The sequence below is a fragment of the Amblyomma americanum genome, chromosome 1 (genome assembly GCF_052857255.1).
Source record: "Amblyomma americanum isolate KBUSLIRL-KWMA chromosome 1, ASM5285725v1, whole genome shotgun sequence".
Lineage (NCBI taxonomy): Eukaryota > Metazoa > Arthropoda > Arachnida > Ixodida > Ixodidae > Amblyomma > Amblyomma americanum.
The window spans coordinates 41,495,295-41,516,376 of NC_135497.1; the positions used below are offsets into that span (position 1 = coordinate 41,495,295).

General features: G+C 46.8%; 2 protein-coding genes across 2 annotated transcripts in view; one reads left to right on the top strand and one right to left on the bottom strand.

Moving 5' to 3' along the window:
• LOC144132307 (uncharacterized) overlaps positions 1-21,082 on the bottom strand; it is a 327,162-nt gene that overhangs the window by 104,141 nt on the left and 201,939 nt on the right. The window lies entirely within an intron of this gene.
• LOC144115250 (uncharacterized) lies at positions 2,760-19,151 on the top strand. Its single transcript, XM_077649548.1, has 5 exons — positions 2,760-2,836; positions 7,096-7,314; positions 9,103-9,157; positions 13,726-13,957; positions 16,482-19,151. The coding sequence occupies exons 1-5, from the start codon at positions 2,760-2,762 to the stop codon at positions 17,159-17,161; spliced, it is 1,263 nt and encodes a 420-aa protein (XP_077505674.1). The 3' UTR covers positions 17,162-19,151.

A 21,082-nucleotide genomic window follows, 5' to 3' on the forward strand; every position in this document is an offset into this window, starting at 1 on the left:
TGCTGCTATACTGGTGAACAAAATATGTTCGAGTGTCTTGCACGCAACTGAAGTTAGAGATACCGGTCTATAATTTGATACAATGTTGCGAGGGCCAGATTTGTAGATTGGCACAACACTTGCAATTTTCCAGTCATCTGGAAGGCAGGATTCTTCAAGCGATTTTTCAAAATATATCTTTAAGTAGGGTGCAACCGACTCAGCACACAGTTTGTAGAATTTGTTTGGCAAGTCATCAGGACAACCAGCCTTAGCAATCTTCAGATTCTGCAGCAGAGACTGTATGTCGTTGATGCTGATCCCAACATCATCCATAACACTCGCCACTGGCTGGAAACTCGGGGTATTCATATCAGCATGTTCGATTTCAGAGCTGAAAACAGAGCTGAAATATTTATTAAAGAACTCAGCTTTTTGTGCATCATCATCAACAAAGGTGTCACCAGAAACAAGAGGTGGTATAGTTACAGAGTCTTTTCCATTTCTCTTTACATGTTTCCAAAATTCCTTTGGATTTTCTTTTAATTTCGTCTCCATTGAAATGCCAAACGAATTCTTTGCAGCTGCCACAGCAACTTTCATTCTTCCGGCAATTTCCTGCAGCTTGAACCAATTCTCACGCGTTGGATTTCCTTTAAATTTAACGTAAACACGTTGCCTTTTGCGCGTAATACTGCGTAGCTCCCGAGTAAACCATGGTTTACTTTTACTCCTCCTTTTCGTTAATATCCATGCTGGAACAAAGCACTGCCTCAGTTCAAACATCTTATCCTTAAATCTAGACCATAGTTCAACCACTCCAGAGTTATCGGCATGCGTTTCAAAGATCGTTCGGTACTTATTCAACTCTTCATTTATCTCCCTTACGTTTGCTTTTTCATAGTTATATACTCGCCTATGTGCTGTACCAGCGCTCCTTACATGTTCAACTTTCATTTCACAAAGCACAGCACTGTGATCACTTATTCCAGGTAGCACCTGAGTGGAATTGACGAATTCAGGTTGATTTGTGAACAACAAATCTAGGATGTGATCCCCACGTGTCGGTTCCAGAACCGTTTGACGCAATGCATAAAGTTCAACCAAGTTGGCAGGAGCGACTCGTAAAGGACTGGAAGTGAGGTTGATGAGTCCAGTTAATGCTAGGCAGATTGAAATCACCTCCGATCACCATAAAATCTGTTTGAATTGCGTCAACTGTCCCCGCCAGCTGCGCAAACACATCAACTGATGAATCAGGCGGGCGGTAGAACGAACACACAGTTATAACTTGTTGTTATTAAGCACCAGTTTACACCATAGAGCTTCACATTCATCGGCAACATTTATTTGGTAAGAAGAAATTGTAGCATCCACAAGAATAAATACACCTCCTCCATGCAAGTGTCTGTCATTTCTATAACATTTAAAGCGATCTGGGAATACTTCATCATCTGCAATTTCATTTGCTAACCATGATTCAGTGCCGAGAATAACGGACGGCTTCACCATATCAACTAGAGCTGCAAATTCATCAACCTTGTTTTTAATGCTACGACAGTTAATTACAAGAAAGGAAATAAGCGTTGCATTACGCCGACACCTGTCACTCAACCGGTACAACCTCCTTTGTAGCACTGGCCTTATCACCTACTATCGGTACGACCTCATTTGTGTTATCATCAAACAAGTACTTCTCGCCATTTATAATAAGAGTGTCATACCTGAGGCTGATCTTGTCGCCACTTTGTTCTCGTGATTTTGCGAACTGCCATAGAAACTTTCTCTTTCTACGTACTTCCTCAGAAAAGTCCTCTGAAATACTGACATCACTTCCTTTTAATTTATACGCCCTCTTTAAAACCTTCTGCTTGTCAGCGTATGAGGTGAAAGTCGCTTTTAAAGGACGGTTGCTACCAGACTTGAATCTGCCTAACCTGTGAGCAATTTCCAGTTTTACGGATTGAACGCCTAATTTCAAATTACATCAGTTACGCATTCTACTGAGTCCTCATTTGACTCGTTTGGTTTTGTATCCTCGACACCAAAGAAAAGCAAATTGCAACGCCTCCTCTGGTTCTCCAGATGCTCAACCTTTGCTATTACTGAACTCAACATCCGCTGCTGATCTTCAAATCGTTTTTTCCATTCACCAATTGCACAGTTCATTTCATCAAGGCTCGCTATTCTTGACTCTATCGATGCACTACGGCTGCTGAGATCATGCATGGCTCTCTTACTTTCAACTTGGGTCAGTTCTATTGCACTCAACTTGGCCTTGATCGTATCTTGGCCATCTAGGAGCATCTGCAGAGTTTCTGCGGTAGACGGACCTGGGTTAGGCTCAACATCACCACATAGAAGTAGCAGCAACAGATAAAAGGAAATACAACGCAATAACCGAAAACGACGAAGTGAGTAACCTCTCGGTTGCGAGTGAGTTCTGAGACAAGCAAATAACACATGGGGTGGAACCGGCAAAACGAAATGCGCGCGAAAACAGTGCAAGTTTGTGTTACTAACCTGCAAAAGCAACAGGAAAAACGTGAGCGGCAGTGCTTCAGCCATGCCGGTTCCACGCCCCCCTGGTTGACTGCCAGATCCCGGTATTTGTAGGCTGTCGATAAGGCAATCACTGCACCAGTGTTCATAGACCGGTACGGCACATCTGCCGAAGTCAGCGGCGACGCACGTCGAATCTTCCCTGGCAGCAGCAGACGATGTTGCGTTCCTTGATCCGTCGGCGCATATCCCAGACGAAAAGGGTGAACTCATAGGAGATGAACACGAAACGGCGCAACCGCAACATTCCTTCAAAGCGGAGACGCCATGTGTCTGCAAAAGCAACAGGAAAAACGTGAGCGGCAGTGCTTCAGCCATGCCGGTTCCACGCCCCCGACCAGGCGCCGTCCGCGTCTGTTTGTTCTTCGCGCCAAGGCAGGCACGCACATACACGCAGCTTTAACTGCACAAGCTCCTTCTCCTTCTTGCGCCGGGCGTGTGACCCCATTGGTCGAGCGCGAAAACCACCTTCTAGAACAATCTAGGTCATTCGCGGCACGCTGAGTCATCGGTGCCGGAGCGAAGGGGGGGGGGGGTATCCTTTGGCGCGAAAGGTTACCCCCTTTCCGTCGACAACAAGCAAAAACTTCTCCAACATTTGAGAAGAATCGACGCCGCGCGTGTCTATGTTTACTTTGGCGCCCCGACGGCGAGCTGAGTGAAAAGCACCGTGTGCTCCCGGGGGTTCTTCCCCGCTGTTTTTTTGTTTTACTTTACCGCGCGCGGGCGTGATTGCTTAGGCGCAGCACCGGTTTGTTTCGAGCATGCGCCGAATTTTGTGACAGTAGGCAACGTGGTAAAAAATTAGGGGGACACTTAAGCTATGACTTAAGGGTGTGACGCCAAAGCGTTAATGCTTATTTGCTCCAGTCTTTCGTAATTAAGTCCTCTTTCTAATCACACATACTCATTAGCATACTTAAAGCACACCAGAACACGTGAAACACAAGGAGACAGTCGAAGTCTTTTCTTAACCAAGTAGAACGAAAGTGCCTCTTTGGCCTAGGGATAGCATATCTGACTTGCAACCCATGGGTCATGGCTCTGATTTCCAGTATATTCTAGAAGTTTATTTAAAGCATAATTAATTTACATTCTTACGTGTTATGATGACATTTCATGCGTGCTAAGACCTCAAAGTCAAATATAAATAGGGTTTTTGGTCGTTTTCATTCCAGAGGTGAACGTGTGACGTTCAGTATTCTGTGGACCAATTCTTAATTAGTGCGAAAACGCACGCGGCTTTTCTTCTAAACGTCTGCTCTGCACTGTCGCGTTATCTCTGATTTCCTTTCTTTCTACTTTTGTCTCAGTGCCATTCAAAGTAACTTCATGGTGTACAAACAGCTAGCCATTTGGCAAGTATAGCATAAAATGATGTGCTTATGAAGAGAAGGATATGAAGGATAGCTAACAACAGGCAGTCTCTCCGCCTTAAAGACAGAAATGCGTTCATATTCAGTTTAGAAAGAAAGGAGCGTAACTCTCCGTCCAAAGTCACTTGAAGAGAGAACTCACCTTTTGGGGCTGACTTAGCATCATCATGTTTGACTGGATGGGGTGCGAGAGGCGCTAATCTCAGCTTCGTGGTGTACGGTGATGGAAGGCAGCCTGCGGATTTGTTTACGTTGCCTGGCGTGTTTGCATACTGCAAGGCTCTTGAATATATCGCACCAGTGGGGTTGGCCTTTTAGTTAGCGACTCTCGAATTCTCAAAATCGGCTGGTTGATCCAAGTTGTCGGAATGCTCCACGAGAGCACAGAGAAAGAAATTCTGCATTAGTGCATGTTGGCAGAGGCTTGAAGCTCCCGAGGTTTTAAAATTATGTGTGACAAACCTGCATTTCCTGCTCTTGTAACAGGCGCCCGGCATTTCACTGCTGCCTTTGACATAAGGAACAGTGATGCGGCTTGGTTTGGAGGCCTGTATAGTTTGCTCTCTTTTCAGCTTGCAGTTAAGGCGTCAGACACCCGTAGTCATAAGTTCATGTGGTCATTGCGGCAGAGATCATCCAAGATGCTTTTTTCTCTAGCTTTGGTTCCACTTCTGAGCAGCAATTTTTTCTTAGCTTTCGTCAGCGGGATGAGGCCATGGTTTCTTTGCATGTTGTCGAATATTTTGATCGCAATTTTAGAAATCACCCAGAATAAGTGGGTTTGCTTTAAACGGAGAATGCCAATTATGGTCCTGTTCACTGCAATTGCCTGTCAAGAAAACAATCTGTTGCTTGCCCCATATCACAGGGTGAACTTTGTGTCTGGTTTGTATAAGTTGTGGAGTTGACTTGGGGAGATGTATACGTTGTCCCCACTCAGTCACGGCTAACACGGTTCAAAGCCGCCCGGACCCCACCCCGTGATCGCGTACGCTACCGAGCGCACGCCAACCACGGCGGGCCTTGCTCTGAGGGAACAAAGGAACGACACATTGGCTGACACAAACAGGCATTTATTGCTACAGCAACAATAATGCCAGCTAGCAACAAGATATACTAATGAATAGAGATCGTCCTACTCACCAGCAAGGTTCCGAGCAAATGTTTGCCTGCGCTAGGGCAAGGGGTACTCCGTACCCCTGAATGGGACGAGTACGGGAGCCAGTCTCCCCGACGCTTCCTCGCCCCACCGGGGAAGAGCGGAGCCGCGAGCAACACGTCCGCTCGCGCTAACGATCCCAGCCGAAGAGCCCCATGCCCCCTCTCCCGCGCGCGGGCTTCAAGCAGTCTCACGCGCAGCGACGCTGGCGCTCTCCTTTGCCAGTTAATGTAACTGACAAGGGAATGTGTTCCTCCTCGAGGTGAGGCTGCTGCTGCACGGTGGCTCGTGGGAAAGCAAACACAGGGGGCTGCAGGGCAGGTCCCCACAAAGTATACAAGAAGGTTTTCTCCTGCAGACTTCTTTAGGATGGCAAGACAGTCATACACGGTATAACATGGGTCGATTCATCAAAAACTTGGGGCTTGTTACTAGATCTTCTTGTCGCATAGGCAGTGGTTGTTTGTGCCCCAGTCGCACTTAACCAGTGAGCGAGTAGCTGTTGCGGTCACTCAGGAGAAGCACTCAACTCGACATGAGAAGCTCAGTGGAATGTGGCCACCAAATGGCAAAGGGATGCCACTTTGGTGTGCAGCCTTCGGCTGTCGGAACCCAGAGAATTGGCCGGAATCAAAGGTTCACAATCAAAACAAAGCTTTGTACAGCCAAGAGATGGTACCGGCGAATTACTCACTACTCATAGAAAAAATGAATGCAATGCATGCAGAGAACTAAACTGATGCTACAGTACAAAGAGAAATGTTTCACGAACAGTGATGCAATGCACTGGAGAGGCAGCAAAAGAAACAGTTTGTTCAGCGGGAACTATATCAGCCTGTCAACCAGGGGATCACGATGCAGCCGTCCAGAAAACTGCTGCGTGCTCCCTCGCCAGTTCGTAGCTGGGCGTCAGTGTTGTTTACCTGGAAGTTGTGCGGGAGCGCTTTGGAGTTAAACTTCTCCATCGGCTGGCCACTGCCCCCAGACGTCCATCAACTACAAGGCGCACCGCGCCTGTAAGACTTCTGTAAATCTGCTTCCGAGCGACGGGAAGATGTCATCACGTAATACGAGCGAAGCCAGGCATCCATGAGTTTTTCTCCACAGTATGGGTCCTTCTGCGGCATCAGGAACCCAGTTTTCGTTTGCGCCGCTCCAACTTATGAATGTGTACCGAATTTCCGGTGATACCTCCATCGTCTGCTTCGCAGCGGCCACCTATATTGCCTCTCACATCGCGGCGCGGTTGCAGCGGCTTGCCTTAAAAATTCTTTCTTAATGCAGAAGTTGGTCATCTACGCTGAGTCACTCCCTTTCGGCAAGTCGGTCATCCGCTTTGAGCCCTATCCTTGCTGCGCTCTCTCCTAGAGGTGCTGGAATGGTGCCAAACAGGGCGACAATGTCAAACGAGACCAATGCCTCATCCGAGCTAACTTTGGCTGTACTAATGCTCTGCCTAACATTGCACCAAGACATGACAATTTCCCTCCATGGTACAGCCTCCCTGCAGTACGTGACTTCACATTTACACAAAAAAGCAGAAGCTAAAGGAGTACATGCTGCAAGAATTCTTGGCACTGCAAGAAAAATATCAAACGAAACAATATTATACTGATGGCTCAAAAACAAGAATGCATTTCGGAAGTGCAGTAGTTCAAGGCAAAAGTAAGCTCTCTACTAGCGCTGTTCATTTTATAAAGGGGGTTGTGGTGAAGGACAGGTTACTCGCTTTTACTCCTTTCTCTTTTAGTGTGTACCGTTGATGCAGCATTTCAGTTTATGCACTCTGCCACATCCGTCCTTTTGACCAGGCCGGATTTGTGAGACGCTGTTTAAATGCGCGCCCTGTCGCCCCATTCGAAATCCTTCCATGGTGATAAATAAGGTGGGCTCTCTCGATAGAGAGAAGGCGCGCAATGCTTGGCTGCTTTTCGCTTGCGAGGAGACACTTTCGCTAAGCCTCGAAATGAACCCTAACTAACCGCGGCATCGCCGGGCGTGGCCGGACATCTTCTTCAGAGCCCGCCAAGCGTTCCCGCCGCACCCGCACCATGTCCAGCCACGGCGACACGTGCACCATGCCCCAGCTACATCCGGGTCCCCTGGCCGAGCTGCTCCCTGCTGGCACCATCGTCCGCAGGCCTCCGGGCAGGGCAAGCTGGTGCAACTGGTGGCGCAGGCGATCCATGAAAGCCCGATAAAGGCGCTGCGTGTACGGCACGTGTACGAGGCGTTGAAGTAAGTCCCTCGCTTTCTTTTTTCGGGGGAGGGTGTTGTGGAGACCCCCTGCTAAATTGTGACCAGCGGCTGCAGTAACGTTACTTGTGATTCAGGAAGAGCCGGCTTGACCTCCTGGTGTATACCAGTCCATGGTCGACAGTGGTTGGGCAGATGGTTCTTGATAATCACGAAGTGAACAACGGACGGGAAAGCGTTACGGTGCTTGCCAATGTTTCGACAAAAGGACTTGCCTTCGTCTGGGCGAAGACAAGTCTTCTTGTCGAAACGTTGGCAAGCACCCAGAGCCTTTGTCCTCCACCGTTCACTTTATGATAGGCGTATACCACAGCATAAAGGACCGTGTCATGAGCAATCGTCTTGTTCTCTATTTGGTAATAATGAACGGTGTGTGGTCTTGCCTAGCCTTTTTGTCTTAGCTGTCCCTTTAAAGCGTCTTTAGCGTAGCCAGCGTGAAATGTAAGCTCAAGCAAGCTTTGGGTTCGGAAGCCCAAGTGCTTTGCTAGCCTTCTCTTCATGCACAGACATAAAATAACCGAGAAAAAGTATTTCATAGGTACTAGGATATCGGCATTAGCTGTATTCTCGTCTAAGACCCCGTTAAATGATAGCGCGCCAACCCACGTTATGGAGCCGAGTATCTCATGCTACACAAAGTTGAAACTACTGCCTTAAGACTCTAAAGAAAAGGGAGTGAAAATGGAGTAGGCTTCCCTTTAGGGCACACAGGCAGGGACACTTTATCGCGCAACAAATTTTTGTCCTCTAGGGCACTCCCATTTACAAAAAGATTGGTGCGGTAAAAAACCGCTTACTCCCTTCTTACTTTCATATAGGCGTATTAATGTGTAGAGTGTGTAAAACCTAACTCTTGTCTTTAGCAGCAGCGCGAAGCATATGTAGAGAAAGTCAAAATGTGATTAGCTGCAATCAACGCTTCAGGTTTTGGTCTTTGTATGCGAGGTGCAGTTGCAGCGAGTCCTGACCTCCTGACCACAGGGAATTCCCTCGTAGGCGGGATGCACAGGCTTTGAATCCCAGTACCAGCGAGGGCTCAAGCGGTTTTCTACTGACTACGGCTCTCGCATGGGTGGAGCATTTGGATAACGTAGCAGACATGTCCGCTTATGTTCGCGCTGGTTGGTTGGAGCCCCAAATACGCATCTAGCTTCTGTGTGACCATGGATCTGACCTGCCTTTCCTGTCATGCCATTTGGGCTGAAAGCGCGTGTCGCGTACACACGAAGAGACGATCATTAGCTGATACTGAAAGCTCTATTTTAATGAACTTATTCCAGTTACATGACTATGGCCGCTACCGTGACTGCTTGCTGCACGGTCACTTGTCTTATGACAACCTGGCCCATTTGCAAGCACCACACTCTGGTCATAGTTGCCAGCACTAGACTACACTGCAAACACCACACCGCGTTTGCCGTCGAGTAAATAACCGTAATCTAAGCGTGAATATGACAAAAGTTGTCCTGTAGGGTTAAATACTGAGGGATTTCTAAAACGCGGAACCAACGGCTGTGTTTGACTGAAACGGTTTGGGAGCATCTACGCAATTAGCGAGATGCGAGGCAGCGATGACACCGTCTGTCTCTTTTATCAGAAAAAAAAGACATAGCCAGTGTACGCCACGCTCAGTGTGCGCCAGCTTCGGAGTATAGAGGCATGCTCGAGTGTGTGTATTGTCATTGAGAAACTGCAGTCCCCGGTCGAATGTTCCCGTGAGTGTCTTTGACGGTGTTCTCGCTCTTTTTTGTTTGTTCCCCCAATTTGCAGGAAGAGATATCCATATTTCATGTTTATGGATAAGAAGGAGCTGACTACTTGGGAGGTAAGCAAAGCTCCGAGACTGATTCAAAGATCTTCACTGATATGTGGTGTTCCAATTGGGCACTTAAACTCCCTTGGACTTCCTGGGTACATTTGAGACGTCCTCCAGACATTCAGTGGAGTTTTACTGCCCATTGGATTTTCCAGAATATTTCAGTTGAGAGAGCGGAGAGCTGTCACTCTCCTTGGGAGATAGTACTTGGCGAAAAAAAAACATCGGGGTAAGAAAAGGAAAAGTGCACAAACACAGAAATAACAATACCATTAGATATATACCATTACATTTTAAGCATGACGTGAAGAACGGTGCTTTGTAGATAGCTAAGCGAAAAGCTTAACGCTTGGTTTGTGTACAGGTACGAGCCGTAAGAAATTCGCAGCAAATTCCCACTCGATGATCACAACGTGCGGTACCTCTTGGCACTGAGCTTGAAAAGAATATTAAAGGGACACTGGGAGCCACTTGGCGCATTTTGGGTTCTTAGTGACAATAGTTTATTTGCTTCTTTGTCGCTATACTGAAGTTTGTTGGAGCAAATGCAGCACATGACGCATTGAGATAAGTGGATTAAAGAATGAAACTTTTTTTTTTGCCAATCTATTCGAACTGTTAATGGCAGTGATAAACAAAACTTCACGATCGCCTGCTAGATGTGAACGAGTGTGTAGCATACAGTCGAGAGACCTCGAAAACAAAAAGTGCTGACGTCGTTTGAAAAATGGCCGATGTCGGCGACATCTGAATTTCACTTTTTATCTTTCTTATCTAACAAAGACTCCTTTTCCAGTTAAACCAGCCTATTTTTCAATAGAATGGGGTTTTTTATAGATACAGATCATCTTAGTTCGTTCATTGATTACACGACCAATGAATAGCTGCGTGTCATACTGCTGGTACAGTCGCGAGTAAAAAAGATTAGTACAGTGCGCTGAAAAGGAAAATGGTCGAGCCGGTACTCGAGGCGCTGAACTTAGGTCGTGAGCCAGGCGCGCTACCTTTGGACCAGTAAGAAAAATTCGTCCGACTTGGTTTAAGGGGGGCCTTGTGTGTCTTGAGGTAAATCAGGAATTTAAAAAACTGCAATAAAACAAGTAATACCCCTGTCACACGGGCACTTTCGATCCTCATTGAGCTCGATCTGCATCGAGATTTTCGAGCACTCTCGAAACATCCGGTGCTACACGGGCATTTTTAATGCTCATTGAGAAGTTTCCCTCGTTTGTTAGGTGGCGCCAAATGTTCCGCCGACAGCCATAACAAGGCGATGTCTGGCAACACTGTGCAGTCGGGGGCAGCGGCAGCCAAATCCGTAGCCAAATCGGTACATTGCGTATCTGCGCCAGGTTTTTGGTTTTTGTGGCGCACCTCTGCTGCTGTGCGATGCAACCCAAGGGCCCGCAACGCCTCCGCGATTTCTGCATAGACTACGGCGTTTCTCTTCTGGCGCCGCAAATCATTTAGGCGGTCTTGCCAGCAGTCGATGAGAGCGGCTGTCTCGCGCTCGCTCCACAGTTTCCGCGACGACGAGCAGGAGGACGCCATCTTTGTTTACACTGACGGCGAAGCTTGGAGCGTGGTGTAGAGATTATTTTCAAATGTTTGCATATAAGCAGGCATAGTACCTGAAAAATGTTCTGTATTACATTTTAATCAATCACAACAACAATTGTGGTTTGGTTTCGTTAACTTGTGTTTATTTTTATAGCTTCATGAGAGCGAGAGTTCTCGATTGTGCTTGGAACCTCAAGCACTCTTGAGGAATCGGCATCGAGTCAAGCAGGATCGAGCTCGATTGCGCTTGAAAGTGGCCGTGTGACAACCGTCGATCTGCATTGAGTTCGATGAGCATTGACTCAATGAGGATCGAAAGTGCCCGTGTGACAGGGGTATAAGGCTACAGCTTCACCATTGCTAAGCCCAAAATATTGCGCGAGAGCAGTTTCCTGAAGGTGGACACCACGGCCACGTACCTCAAAGCACAATGGAGGTATCCACTGACCCAGGGAGCCAGTTACACATGCTACTGAAGAGGGTTCACACACGTAGACTGAGGAGACACATCCAGAGGATTAAAAAAATGATATAAGGAACAGTGACAGTATTTTTCGAAGTGAAATGCAAAAAGCCCCATATAGCAGAGCTGTGTCCCCGAATTTTTTTTTTCTTGCAGTGGGCTTAGATTAGCTGATGATGATGGTTGACCTCTGGATATTATACAAATATCTACACTACCTTGTAGGAAAAGATCAAAACACGTGACCTTATGCTGCTCTTGCAGAAGACTTCCGGCAAAATTGAGCTATCGCGTACCCTTCAAGAGAGCAATGTCGAGCATGACGGCAGGTCTCTCTTGCGGACCATGAGTCCACTGCTCCGCTCACACTGTGCAGTCTCCTTCCTCTGTTCAGAATGCACAGAGCCGTTTGAAACGTGTGGTGATTTGGATTGCTTGTTTGATTTTTGTGGACTTGACTGTCGTCCCCTTGGCTGTCGTAGTTTCCGCAGAGTCCACAGACGTCACATAACGCAAAACACTACTGCGCACAGACAGCCTCCGCCTCCTAACATCCACCCAGAAAGCTACGCAGTTGTTATACAGTATGGTTTGGTTTTATGGTTTATGGGGGTTTAACGTCCCAAAGCGACTCAGGCTATGAGAGATGCCGTAGTGAAGGGCTCCGGAAATTTCGACCACCTGGGGTTCTTTAATGTGCACTGACATTGCACAGCACACTGTTATACAGGATGGTTCGCCTAAGCCATTACACAATATTTTTTCAATATGCTTTTTGAGTCAGAAGAGTATTTCGCCTTAGTAATGTCAGCGTTGTAGTACCCTAGAATACAGCTAAGACGTGCTAACTATTAGCCTGGTTAACTAATACTGTCACGTTGGCTCTTTGCGTAGGTAAACAGCCTTGCAAGTAGATCAAGGACTAAGCCCGAAGAATTAGGCACCGCAGCGGTCTGCAAGAGCGGCCGAGAAGAGAGCACGAGCCGCGCACTTCTTTTCCTCAGTAGATATGGCACATACTCACGCGGCGGGGGGATTGGCCAAGGTGTAGTGGCATAAACAAAGAAATTTCCTTAGGAGATTACGACAAAATTTTACCACCAAGTGTGAATTTTGAAAAATTTATCAATAAAAACGACAGAAGAATATTTAAAGTTAAATAACAGACAGAATTCTGGTGAAAACAGAAGAGCTCGAAGCATATTAAAAGAATCTCCGAAATCCTCGTTGTCCCCCTCAGCGCTGGTGGCAATATTGAATATTTACTTGTTTAAGAGTGGCAGTTCGGCTTGTTAATTATTGCAAAGTGTGTAGCCCACCGTAAGTAATATGATTATCAGTTTCTAGAATTATGAAAGCGCTGTTACTCTCGGCGCTGCCTCCCCAACTAATGTTGGCTACATTGCGTGAAATACATGCGCTTTCGAGAAGCTTGCAGGCAAAACAACCTGTCTAGTGCACGTAACACTTCGAAAGAGCTAAAATTTCTTAGGCCACAGTGGCGATGGTAGCCATTTTTTCATTATTCTTAAAACTGATATGGATATTACGGTGGACTACACGCCTTTGAATGATTAATGAGCCTAACAGCAACAGTCAATATGTTAACCATTCAATACTAGTTAACCATTCGGCTAGTTAGCACGTCTTAGCTGTATTCTGACGTACTGCATCGCTGAAAATGTTATGCCAAAAAAATCGTTCTAACTCAAAAAGCCTATATTAAAAACGGTGTAGAATGTTAGGTGAAAATGTGCACAACAAAAGTACGCAGTAGACGTATGGGCAGTTACAACAGTATTGCATCCGTACACGAGAACGTCACCACGTGGACTAATTGATATACTTACTCTATTGGTCCGCGTAGCATGGTAGTCTACACCGTTGTATATAAAATTGGGAACTTTGAGCTGTAGCGGAGAAGTTTTGTAAATACGCCGCCAGTGGACGCTGACTGTCAATTGTTCCAAGATTTATTGTACAGGCTCCTACATTTGGGCGTTTGTTTTCCCTGCACCGCTCACAACTGTATTGGCTAAGCACGATCACCTGATTGAAAAGCATCCATGTGACAGCCCATTCGTGCAGCTAGTGTTCTGGTGCTTTGCGGCATTTTATTTTGACCGAGTGCTCATGGTCCGTGAAAAGAATTTTTCTTGTCAATAAAGCGCTATTCCATCACAAGTGTTTGCTATTTCTTGAAAGAAATTGTGATTTGTGGTGTTTGCAACAGATGGCGCCACCCATCCACTTGGCTAGTATTTAGTTCGTATCTCATCTAGACGGGCCTTGGTGCAGCCGACGCAATGCTAGCAAGCTCCATTGTTCGGCGAAACAGTAATCTGTTTAGACTAAAGCAAGTTCGACAGCCAGAATCATGCAGATAGAAAGTGCACTTGCTCTAACCACTGTACCAAGTCCGCCTCCTGCCTGAGGGTTTGAGGGTTTCCCTGATGGATTCGATGCTTGGGAAAGAAAATATGTTTGACCTACGCGCAAAGTCTAGGAACCTATACATTAACTCCACCTGTTCCTACTTGTTCCTGTTCTGCAGGGTTCGGAGTCAAGGCCCAGCAGCAGGCTGTCATCATCCAGCCAGTCTTTGTTGGTGCATACTCCATTGCCATCGTTCATTGGCAGTCCGGGAAGGCAGCTGGGTCACATGGAGCCACAGCTGCATCCTCTGGTGGAATGGGAGTTGAAAACAGAACGCTTCGCCACACCACCTTCACCTTCGATTTACCTGAATACGGAGCAGGAGAGGAAGCCGAAACCGGTGTATTCATGTGAGTGTCCGTGATGAGAGTTACCCTCCTGAACTTAAAATCTATGCACGATTACGTCTGTATGGGAGTAAAAAAAGAAGTAAGCTGTCCTCTAAGGCTCTCCCTTTACAAAAGAGAGTGCGTTGAGGGCAACTTATTGTTTTTTTAATCATTTCGTATTTAGAGTGATAGCCGAAGGAACCCATCACGTTCGTTGATTGGCTTTGGCGTTCCACTGCTCATCCCAAGGTAACGGGAAAGAATCCCTTCCACGACGCGTTCTCATGCTGGTGGAGGTGAGATGCAACAACAATCGAAAGCATCTGATGTGTTTTGCAATTTATGTGCGCCTTAAAGAATCCGAGGTTGTCTAAAAAAATTCGTCGCCATCCACTACGGCATCCCCTCCCTCATAGCCCGTGTGTCTATGAGGCGCGTTAAGCTCTGCATGCTGCTAGCGAATCGGCGCCACAATTATTTCGGCCGGCTCTATACCGGGTGTTCCAAAAATTTTCAAAAATTGGTTTGTGGAGGAAAAATATGCCTTTTGTGGCATAGTAATACCAGTGTTGGCGGCACCAGAAAATCTGGGAGTCGTCTTAAGTAGTAAGGTGGTTAAATAAATTTTATAATGAACTTTTTAACTATCAGAGTTAGGAGCCCAATTGCAATTTGAGATCTGTAACCGGTCATTAGTTATAGCCATTTCAGTTTTTGGAATTCATACAGTACTATTAGCCTTGGCGCTGTGGCTCGAAAATGGTTTGCTTTTTCGACTAGTTACGTGCACTGGAGAAGGTGCACTGAAAAACGTCTATGACGTTTTTTGCATACATCCAATATATGTTTTTTTACAAGCAGAGATGTATTAGCGGAGACGTGTAACAGTTTACCGAGGCCTCCTGCGCAAGCGCAGTGGCACCTCCTGGCCGCATGAAAGTTACTACGCTACAAGCATCCGGTAAACCTGTATACGTCCCCGCTAATACGTATACGGCACACGAAAAATGTCTATTCTCGAGACGGCCCGCAGCGCAGTCAACTTATATGGACACGCCGATTATGCATACCATGCGCCGCTGCTGCACCAAAGGCTGTGCCATCGGCCGAAGACTTCCAGTAGTTCTTGCAAGAACGATCGCGACTTGTGTGGTACACACTGTGTAATAGCGTGAGTGACGAGGGCCTCTCTCCTATCTATTCTATATATACATATAGCGGTCGATCATATTCTGCGGGTTTCTCTATCATCTGATTGATAGTGTGAATATGTTCTACAGTTGAGTATCCTTTACAAAAGCCTGCCTGATCTATAGGCTGGTTGAAGTGCAAGGTTGTCCGGATTCTATTTGCGATTACCTTAGTAAATACCTTGCAGGCAACGGAGAGTAAGCTGATAGGTCTGTAAATTTTCAAGTCCTTGGCATCTCCTTTCTTATCACATAAGATAATGTTATCGCTTTTGCAAACTTCTGGTACGCTCGAGGTCATAAGGAATTGCGTATACAGAGTGACTAGTTTTTCTACCACAATCTTCCCTCCGTTCTTTTGGCCTGTTATAGAGGTGTGCGCTGATCTGCATTACTGAGGTGGCGTGTGTCACGACTTTTGGCGGCGGCATAGGTTCGCATATGCGCAGGTTAAGCACAGGCACCCAAGTACAGAGAAGGGTCATTTGACTTTAGTTGAGATCGGTTGCCAAGATGCAAGTACTGCGAAAGAACTTTAAACATTTTTGCCTCCTTGTGGCTTCTTCTGGCTCCTTCTGCCGTCAAGCACAAGGAGCGCCATAAGCAACTGATGCCGTATAAAGGAAAACTGGCAGAAGTAACTCAAGATTACCTCTGTAAAGCGTGAGCTTTGGTCCAAAGTAAAAACTTGAGATGGGACTTAAGACTACTGCAGTGCTTTGAATGCGTAAGCATTTGTCTATAATTGTGGGTTACTATAGTTGACTTTTTGTTTCCTATTTAGTAACGAGTACAAATACCTCAAATACCTTTATGTTGAAGATTTCTACGGTAAATGTCTTTAGGTTGAAAGACTTTAGAGTGAAACCCTTCGGATCAAAAGCATTTAGGCTAAAAGCCTTTCTCCTACTGGCCATCACCGTATTGGCCATTGGTCCCTATGTATACAATGGATCCTCTGTTGACTCTGTTATGGTTGCTATGCAGGTGTGCTGATGTCGTCATTGAGGTTTTTGGGGCCATTTCATATGGGCAACAACTCCGGGTTTCATTGCCGATGAGTAGTATAATGCTCTCGCATTAATATTTCGGTTCATTCTGTTCTAAAGGTAATTTTGTAAAGAACAGATTGCGGAAGCGCACCTCGTCAGGCGATGAACTCCATTTGTTGTCACGTTTCTTTTTTTTTTAGTTTTTACCGCTACCGCTCCAACCGCTGCTTACGACGCAGCAGAGCGGGAGGCTTCGTTCTCGTCATTGCGTTCTCATGCAAATTTTTAACAGCTATTCCAGTTAATTGTGTTTGATCTACACCGCTCAATTTACCACCTCTCCCTTGGTGTGATGCATCCCAGGGTCCAGAGGCTGTTACGACCTCTACGGACATCAGAGCCAGGGCTACTCGGACGAGGTCAGCACGGCCGCAGACACACAGCTGTTGAACGAACCGCTGCCATCGCTGCCTTATCTTTGCTCGCCGCGACTTACACACGACACGCCTGTGGAACCGACCAGCAGGAGCTACGGCCATCCTTCACCACACCAGGAGCCGCAGTTGCCTCTTACACTGGAACAGCATTCTCGACCGGAACTCTCTTTTGCTCGTCAGCAAATTCAGCCAGAGCAAGAGGCAATGATGCCTCAGCAGCAGTTCCTTCCGCGACCGGAACTGTCAAATTCGCGAGAGGGAACCCTGCCGCATCCGGAGCTGCCTCTGCCCCCGCAGTTCCCGTGGCCACCGCAAGGGCCCTCACTGCCACGAGGGCCCACTTTGCCCCCTCGACAAGAAGAGACCAGGCCATGGGGTACGGGAACGGGATTCTGGCCGCGATCTGGGCGGCTACAATTACCGGGGTGGCCATACGCAGGCGAGCCTGTGTTTGCGGCGATCGCCAACCTGGGGAGGGCGGTTATGATGGACGACGGGACGTGGTACATCCTGGTGTATCCGGCATTCCCTGAGAACGACGAATGCTCAGCCCGGGCCGTATGGCATTGGGAGGAAAGAATTACCGCGGGCGGCAATGCTCTATGACCAAGCCTGCGGCACCTGCAGTTAGCAGCCAGCACCTGGGCGACGGGCTGGTGCTTTCCCTACTCGGCTTCTTCCTCCATAGGATTGTTTTTAGAGGATGGCTTTCATGGAGTAACTGCAACCAGGGCAGTCATCTTAAGAGTCGGCATTTGTTATTAGAGAGATTTAGCATAGCGGAGACGTCTTAGCGTAGACGTATACTGGCTTACCGGACACCTCCTGCTCACCAGCATTGCCACGGTGGAGCCAGGCAGGGCCACTGCGCATGCGCAGGCGGAGTCTTGTAAGCTGGTATACACCTGTGCTAGTAAGTCTCCGCTAATCTAAATCTCTCTATTAGCTTTCTAGACCACGCAAAAGAGAATGCAGGTGGTTTTTAAATTTTTTTTCTTTCCTAGCACTGGCGGAGACCAGTATTGTGTCCTCGTAGTACTAGGTGGAGCGGCGCTTAAAAGGAGTGGCTTTTCAGGTTGCGTGTTTTTAGGACGTTCCCTAACACTTGGTCTCATAATCAGGGTACCAATCTTGCGGTCAGTCCGTGAGTGTCCGCGAAATTCAGGCGAACTATAACGTTTTAGACTATGAACCCTTGGCGAATTGATGCGCCGTTCAAGAAACTGTGTAGTAGTTTAGGGCATTTTATAGCATCCCGGGGCGAAGCAAAATTTCGATGGTTGCGTCCTATTGCTGCTAGGCAATGGCAGCTTTTACATGTCATAATTGTTCCTAGTATTTTTTGATGATGCTGCTGTGTGTTTAATTTTTCTTGCCAAGCATCAGGTGAATAATTTCTCTATCTGACCCTTAATGTCGTGTGCCTTATAACTCACTCTCCAGACAGCACCCGGTCAATATATGGCACCTTTCTAAGGTAGAGCTGGCAGTAATCCACTCCGACCGCTAGCTAGGTGCGAGTCCAAAAGTGGTCATCGTTTGCAGTCGGGTGCTGAAATCTGCAATTTTTGGATTCCGGACTCGCTCTATTATTTGGTTCTATGTTGGGTTGTAGCTTAATGACCCCAGCTGATTTTTTTTTTCAGTTTTCATGTTGGATGTTAATATTGTTCGCTGCCATCTTTAATGCAATAGGTGTTTCAGAGAAGGTGATAACTATTTTTTTAAAATAAGGTTTTTGAGGTAACGAGAAGAAATTTGCGGCATAGTAATATGAGTGTTGGCAGAGGTAAAAAAAACAGGCGAATCATCTTAACTAGCTAAGTGATAAACTTAATTAGAATACTTAACTTTTTAAATATTACCAATAGGCACCTCATTGCAATTAGATATATGTTGTCGGCCGTTAGTAATACCCATATCAGTCTTTAGAATTTCGAAACTTCCATTACTCTCGCCACTCTGGCACAACAAAATTCGGCAATTTTTACTCGTTGCAACCACTGGAGGGGTTGCTTTGCCTGCATACTTTTCGAAAGTGCACATATTTTAGCACGATGTAGCCAAATTTTGTCTTGCCACAGCGGTGAGAGTAATGGCATTTTTGAAATTCTAAAAACTGATATGGCTTTATTAACGGCTGGCTACAAATCTCTATTTGCAATGAGGTGCCTATTGCTAAAGGTTAGAAAGTTAACGATTAGAATTTAGTTAATCACTTAGCCAATTTAATGATTTGCCTGTTTTTTGACGTCCTCCAACGCTGGCATTACTATGCCGGAAAAGCTTCTGTTTACCTCAAAAACGCTGTTTTTACTCACTAGTGATCACCTTCCCTGAAACACCTGGTATGTTACTGGCCACATTTAGACCACCGAATTGTCTTGTTTCTTTAGTTCATTTGCTGTTGAGTGCTAGCCTTTTTTGTCCATAATGGATCAGGCATGATCTCAATTTTTTAATTTTCTGCAGTTTTTTACTGTACAGTTATTTGTGTGTAGTTTTGTGTCTCTTATGCTTTGTTGATATCTGCTAAGCAAGGCCGGCGGAGCTTGTTTTCTGAATAAAATTTTAGAAGTAAAGAAAAGTCAGGTTTCGATTTGTGAGCGACACATTGTGCGCGCACTCCAGGTGGTCTCAGCCGTTGTGCCACTTGAAAGGTCACCGTGTAACCTGTTCTTAACTTTTTGAACTGATAATTGCATTACGACCTTCAGACCTCTCCCTCTATGCTACTAGGAGTTGCGTATATTGGTGCAGAAATGGATTTTACGCAACTTACAGATGTTTCGCCCATTTCTGCATACGCACCACGAAGTTCACTTAGATAACAATTAAGGTTATTTCTTATGTATAGCAGTAGAGGCCACACTTGTGTTGAAAAGCGGCCATTGTATACATGCATGACATGACATAACGTGCGCCATAATGGTGATTCACGCATAGCTTGGCCGTGCAGGCTAGAAGAAGCGCTTCTTGCTGTGCTCCTGGTTCACAAAATGACGGCTGCTGTGATGTCGGTGCAAGCTTTATTACTGCACTGCCTACGATCCTACGGACCGTACGCAGTGCGGCTAGATTACACTTCCAGCATTGAAGAGAGAAGGGAGTGAGAGCAGATAGAGAGAGAGACAAAACGGTAGGTGCAGCGTAGGTACAGCGTTTCTAAGAAGTCTACAAGCAATCGTATCTGTTCCTGAGCCATCTAGTGTGGTTCGTTTTTGCGTAGCCAACGTTCGCACCTCAAATTTGGGCGGGACTCGAGCGCCCTCGCGACTCTGGCAAATATGAGGACTATGGTGGTGCAAAAGCGTACAAAGGCTTAACCTCATTGATTGATTGATTGAAAAGTTTATTTGAACAATTGAAATTGCTGGAGCCCTGGGTGGTCTGCCTATTCCGGCAGCCCATTGGTCTGCGCCGCAGCGTGGGCCCTGCGAACCAGTCCTCTTTGCTGGTCGGTGTTCTCGCTGTGCAGAATGGCCTCCCACTGCTCCAGATTTTAATTCAGCAGTGTGTCTGTAGCAGGATTGAGTTGGCTTGCCCACACCGTGTGAAAATCTGTCGCTATTTCTCCACAGTGTGTACACTCTGGTTTGCAGAGTGAGGAGTACCATTGGTGGAGTTACTTGAGTGTCTATTTGTAGTCTGCGAAAGGTGTGTTATTCTTCTTTGTCTAGAGTTTTGTGAGGTGTGGGGTATGTCAGTCTTGCCTGTCTGCAGGCCTGTAGGTGTTCGGTGAAGCTGATTATGGGCTGTGTAATGTGTTCCTCTGGCTCTTCGACTAAGGAGGAATCCCGGTACAAGAGAGCTGGGTCTTGCCGGTGGGCGGCATCATTCCCTCCCGTGTGGTCCGTGTGGCCTGGAAACCATATGATTGATGCTTGATTATAAGGATGTTTGGCTAAGAGTGTGAAAACTGGGGCTATATTACACAACTTTCAAATAGCAAAGCTTTAAAAACTTGTGAAAAACGGGTCAGTTAGCCTCGTTCCTCTTAGTCGGACGTGTGACCATATTGCTTTTTTCTCATGGGTGGCTGCAGATTACGTCACGTATGTGGCAGAAGTGGTGACATTGCACACGTAATTATGCAAGCGCAAATCGACAGTTTTTTGTGACAGCCTCGAGGCGGTCAGTTTGACCGTTGTGTTTGTGACAGAAAATGGCGGCTGTGTACGCGGCGATACGAGTGAGGCGGCTGCGCCGGCGCGAGCAACGGCGAAAGAAAGCGCACGAAGACGTGTTTGACTTGCCGGACAAGCTGTTTCGACGCCTTTTTCGACTGGAGAAGGAGACTGTGGAGTGGCTGTGCGACGAGTTCACCCGCGATGAACTGGGAGGCGTGCTTGCGAGCGCGTTGTCCGTGCGACCGCAGGTGCTATGTGCACTGCGGTTATTTGCCATGGGCGGGTCTCGAACTGCCGTTGGTAACGAGGCGCACGTCGGCATCCGAGAACGGATGGTAAGCAAATGCGTGCGGCAGGTGTTGGAGGCAATCTGCAAAGTTAGCGTGCAGATAGGGTA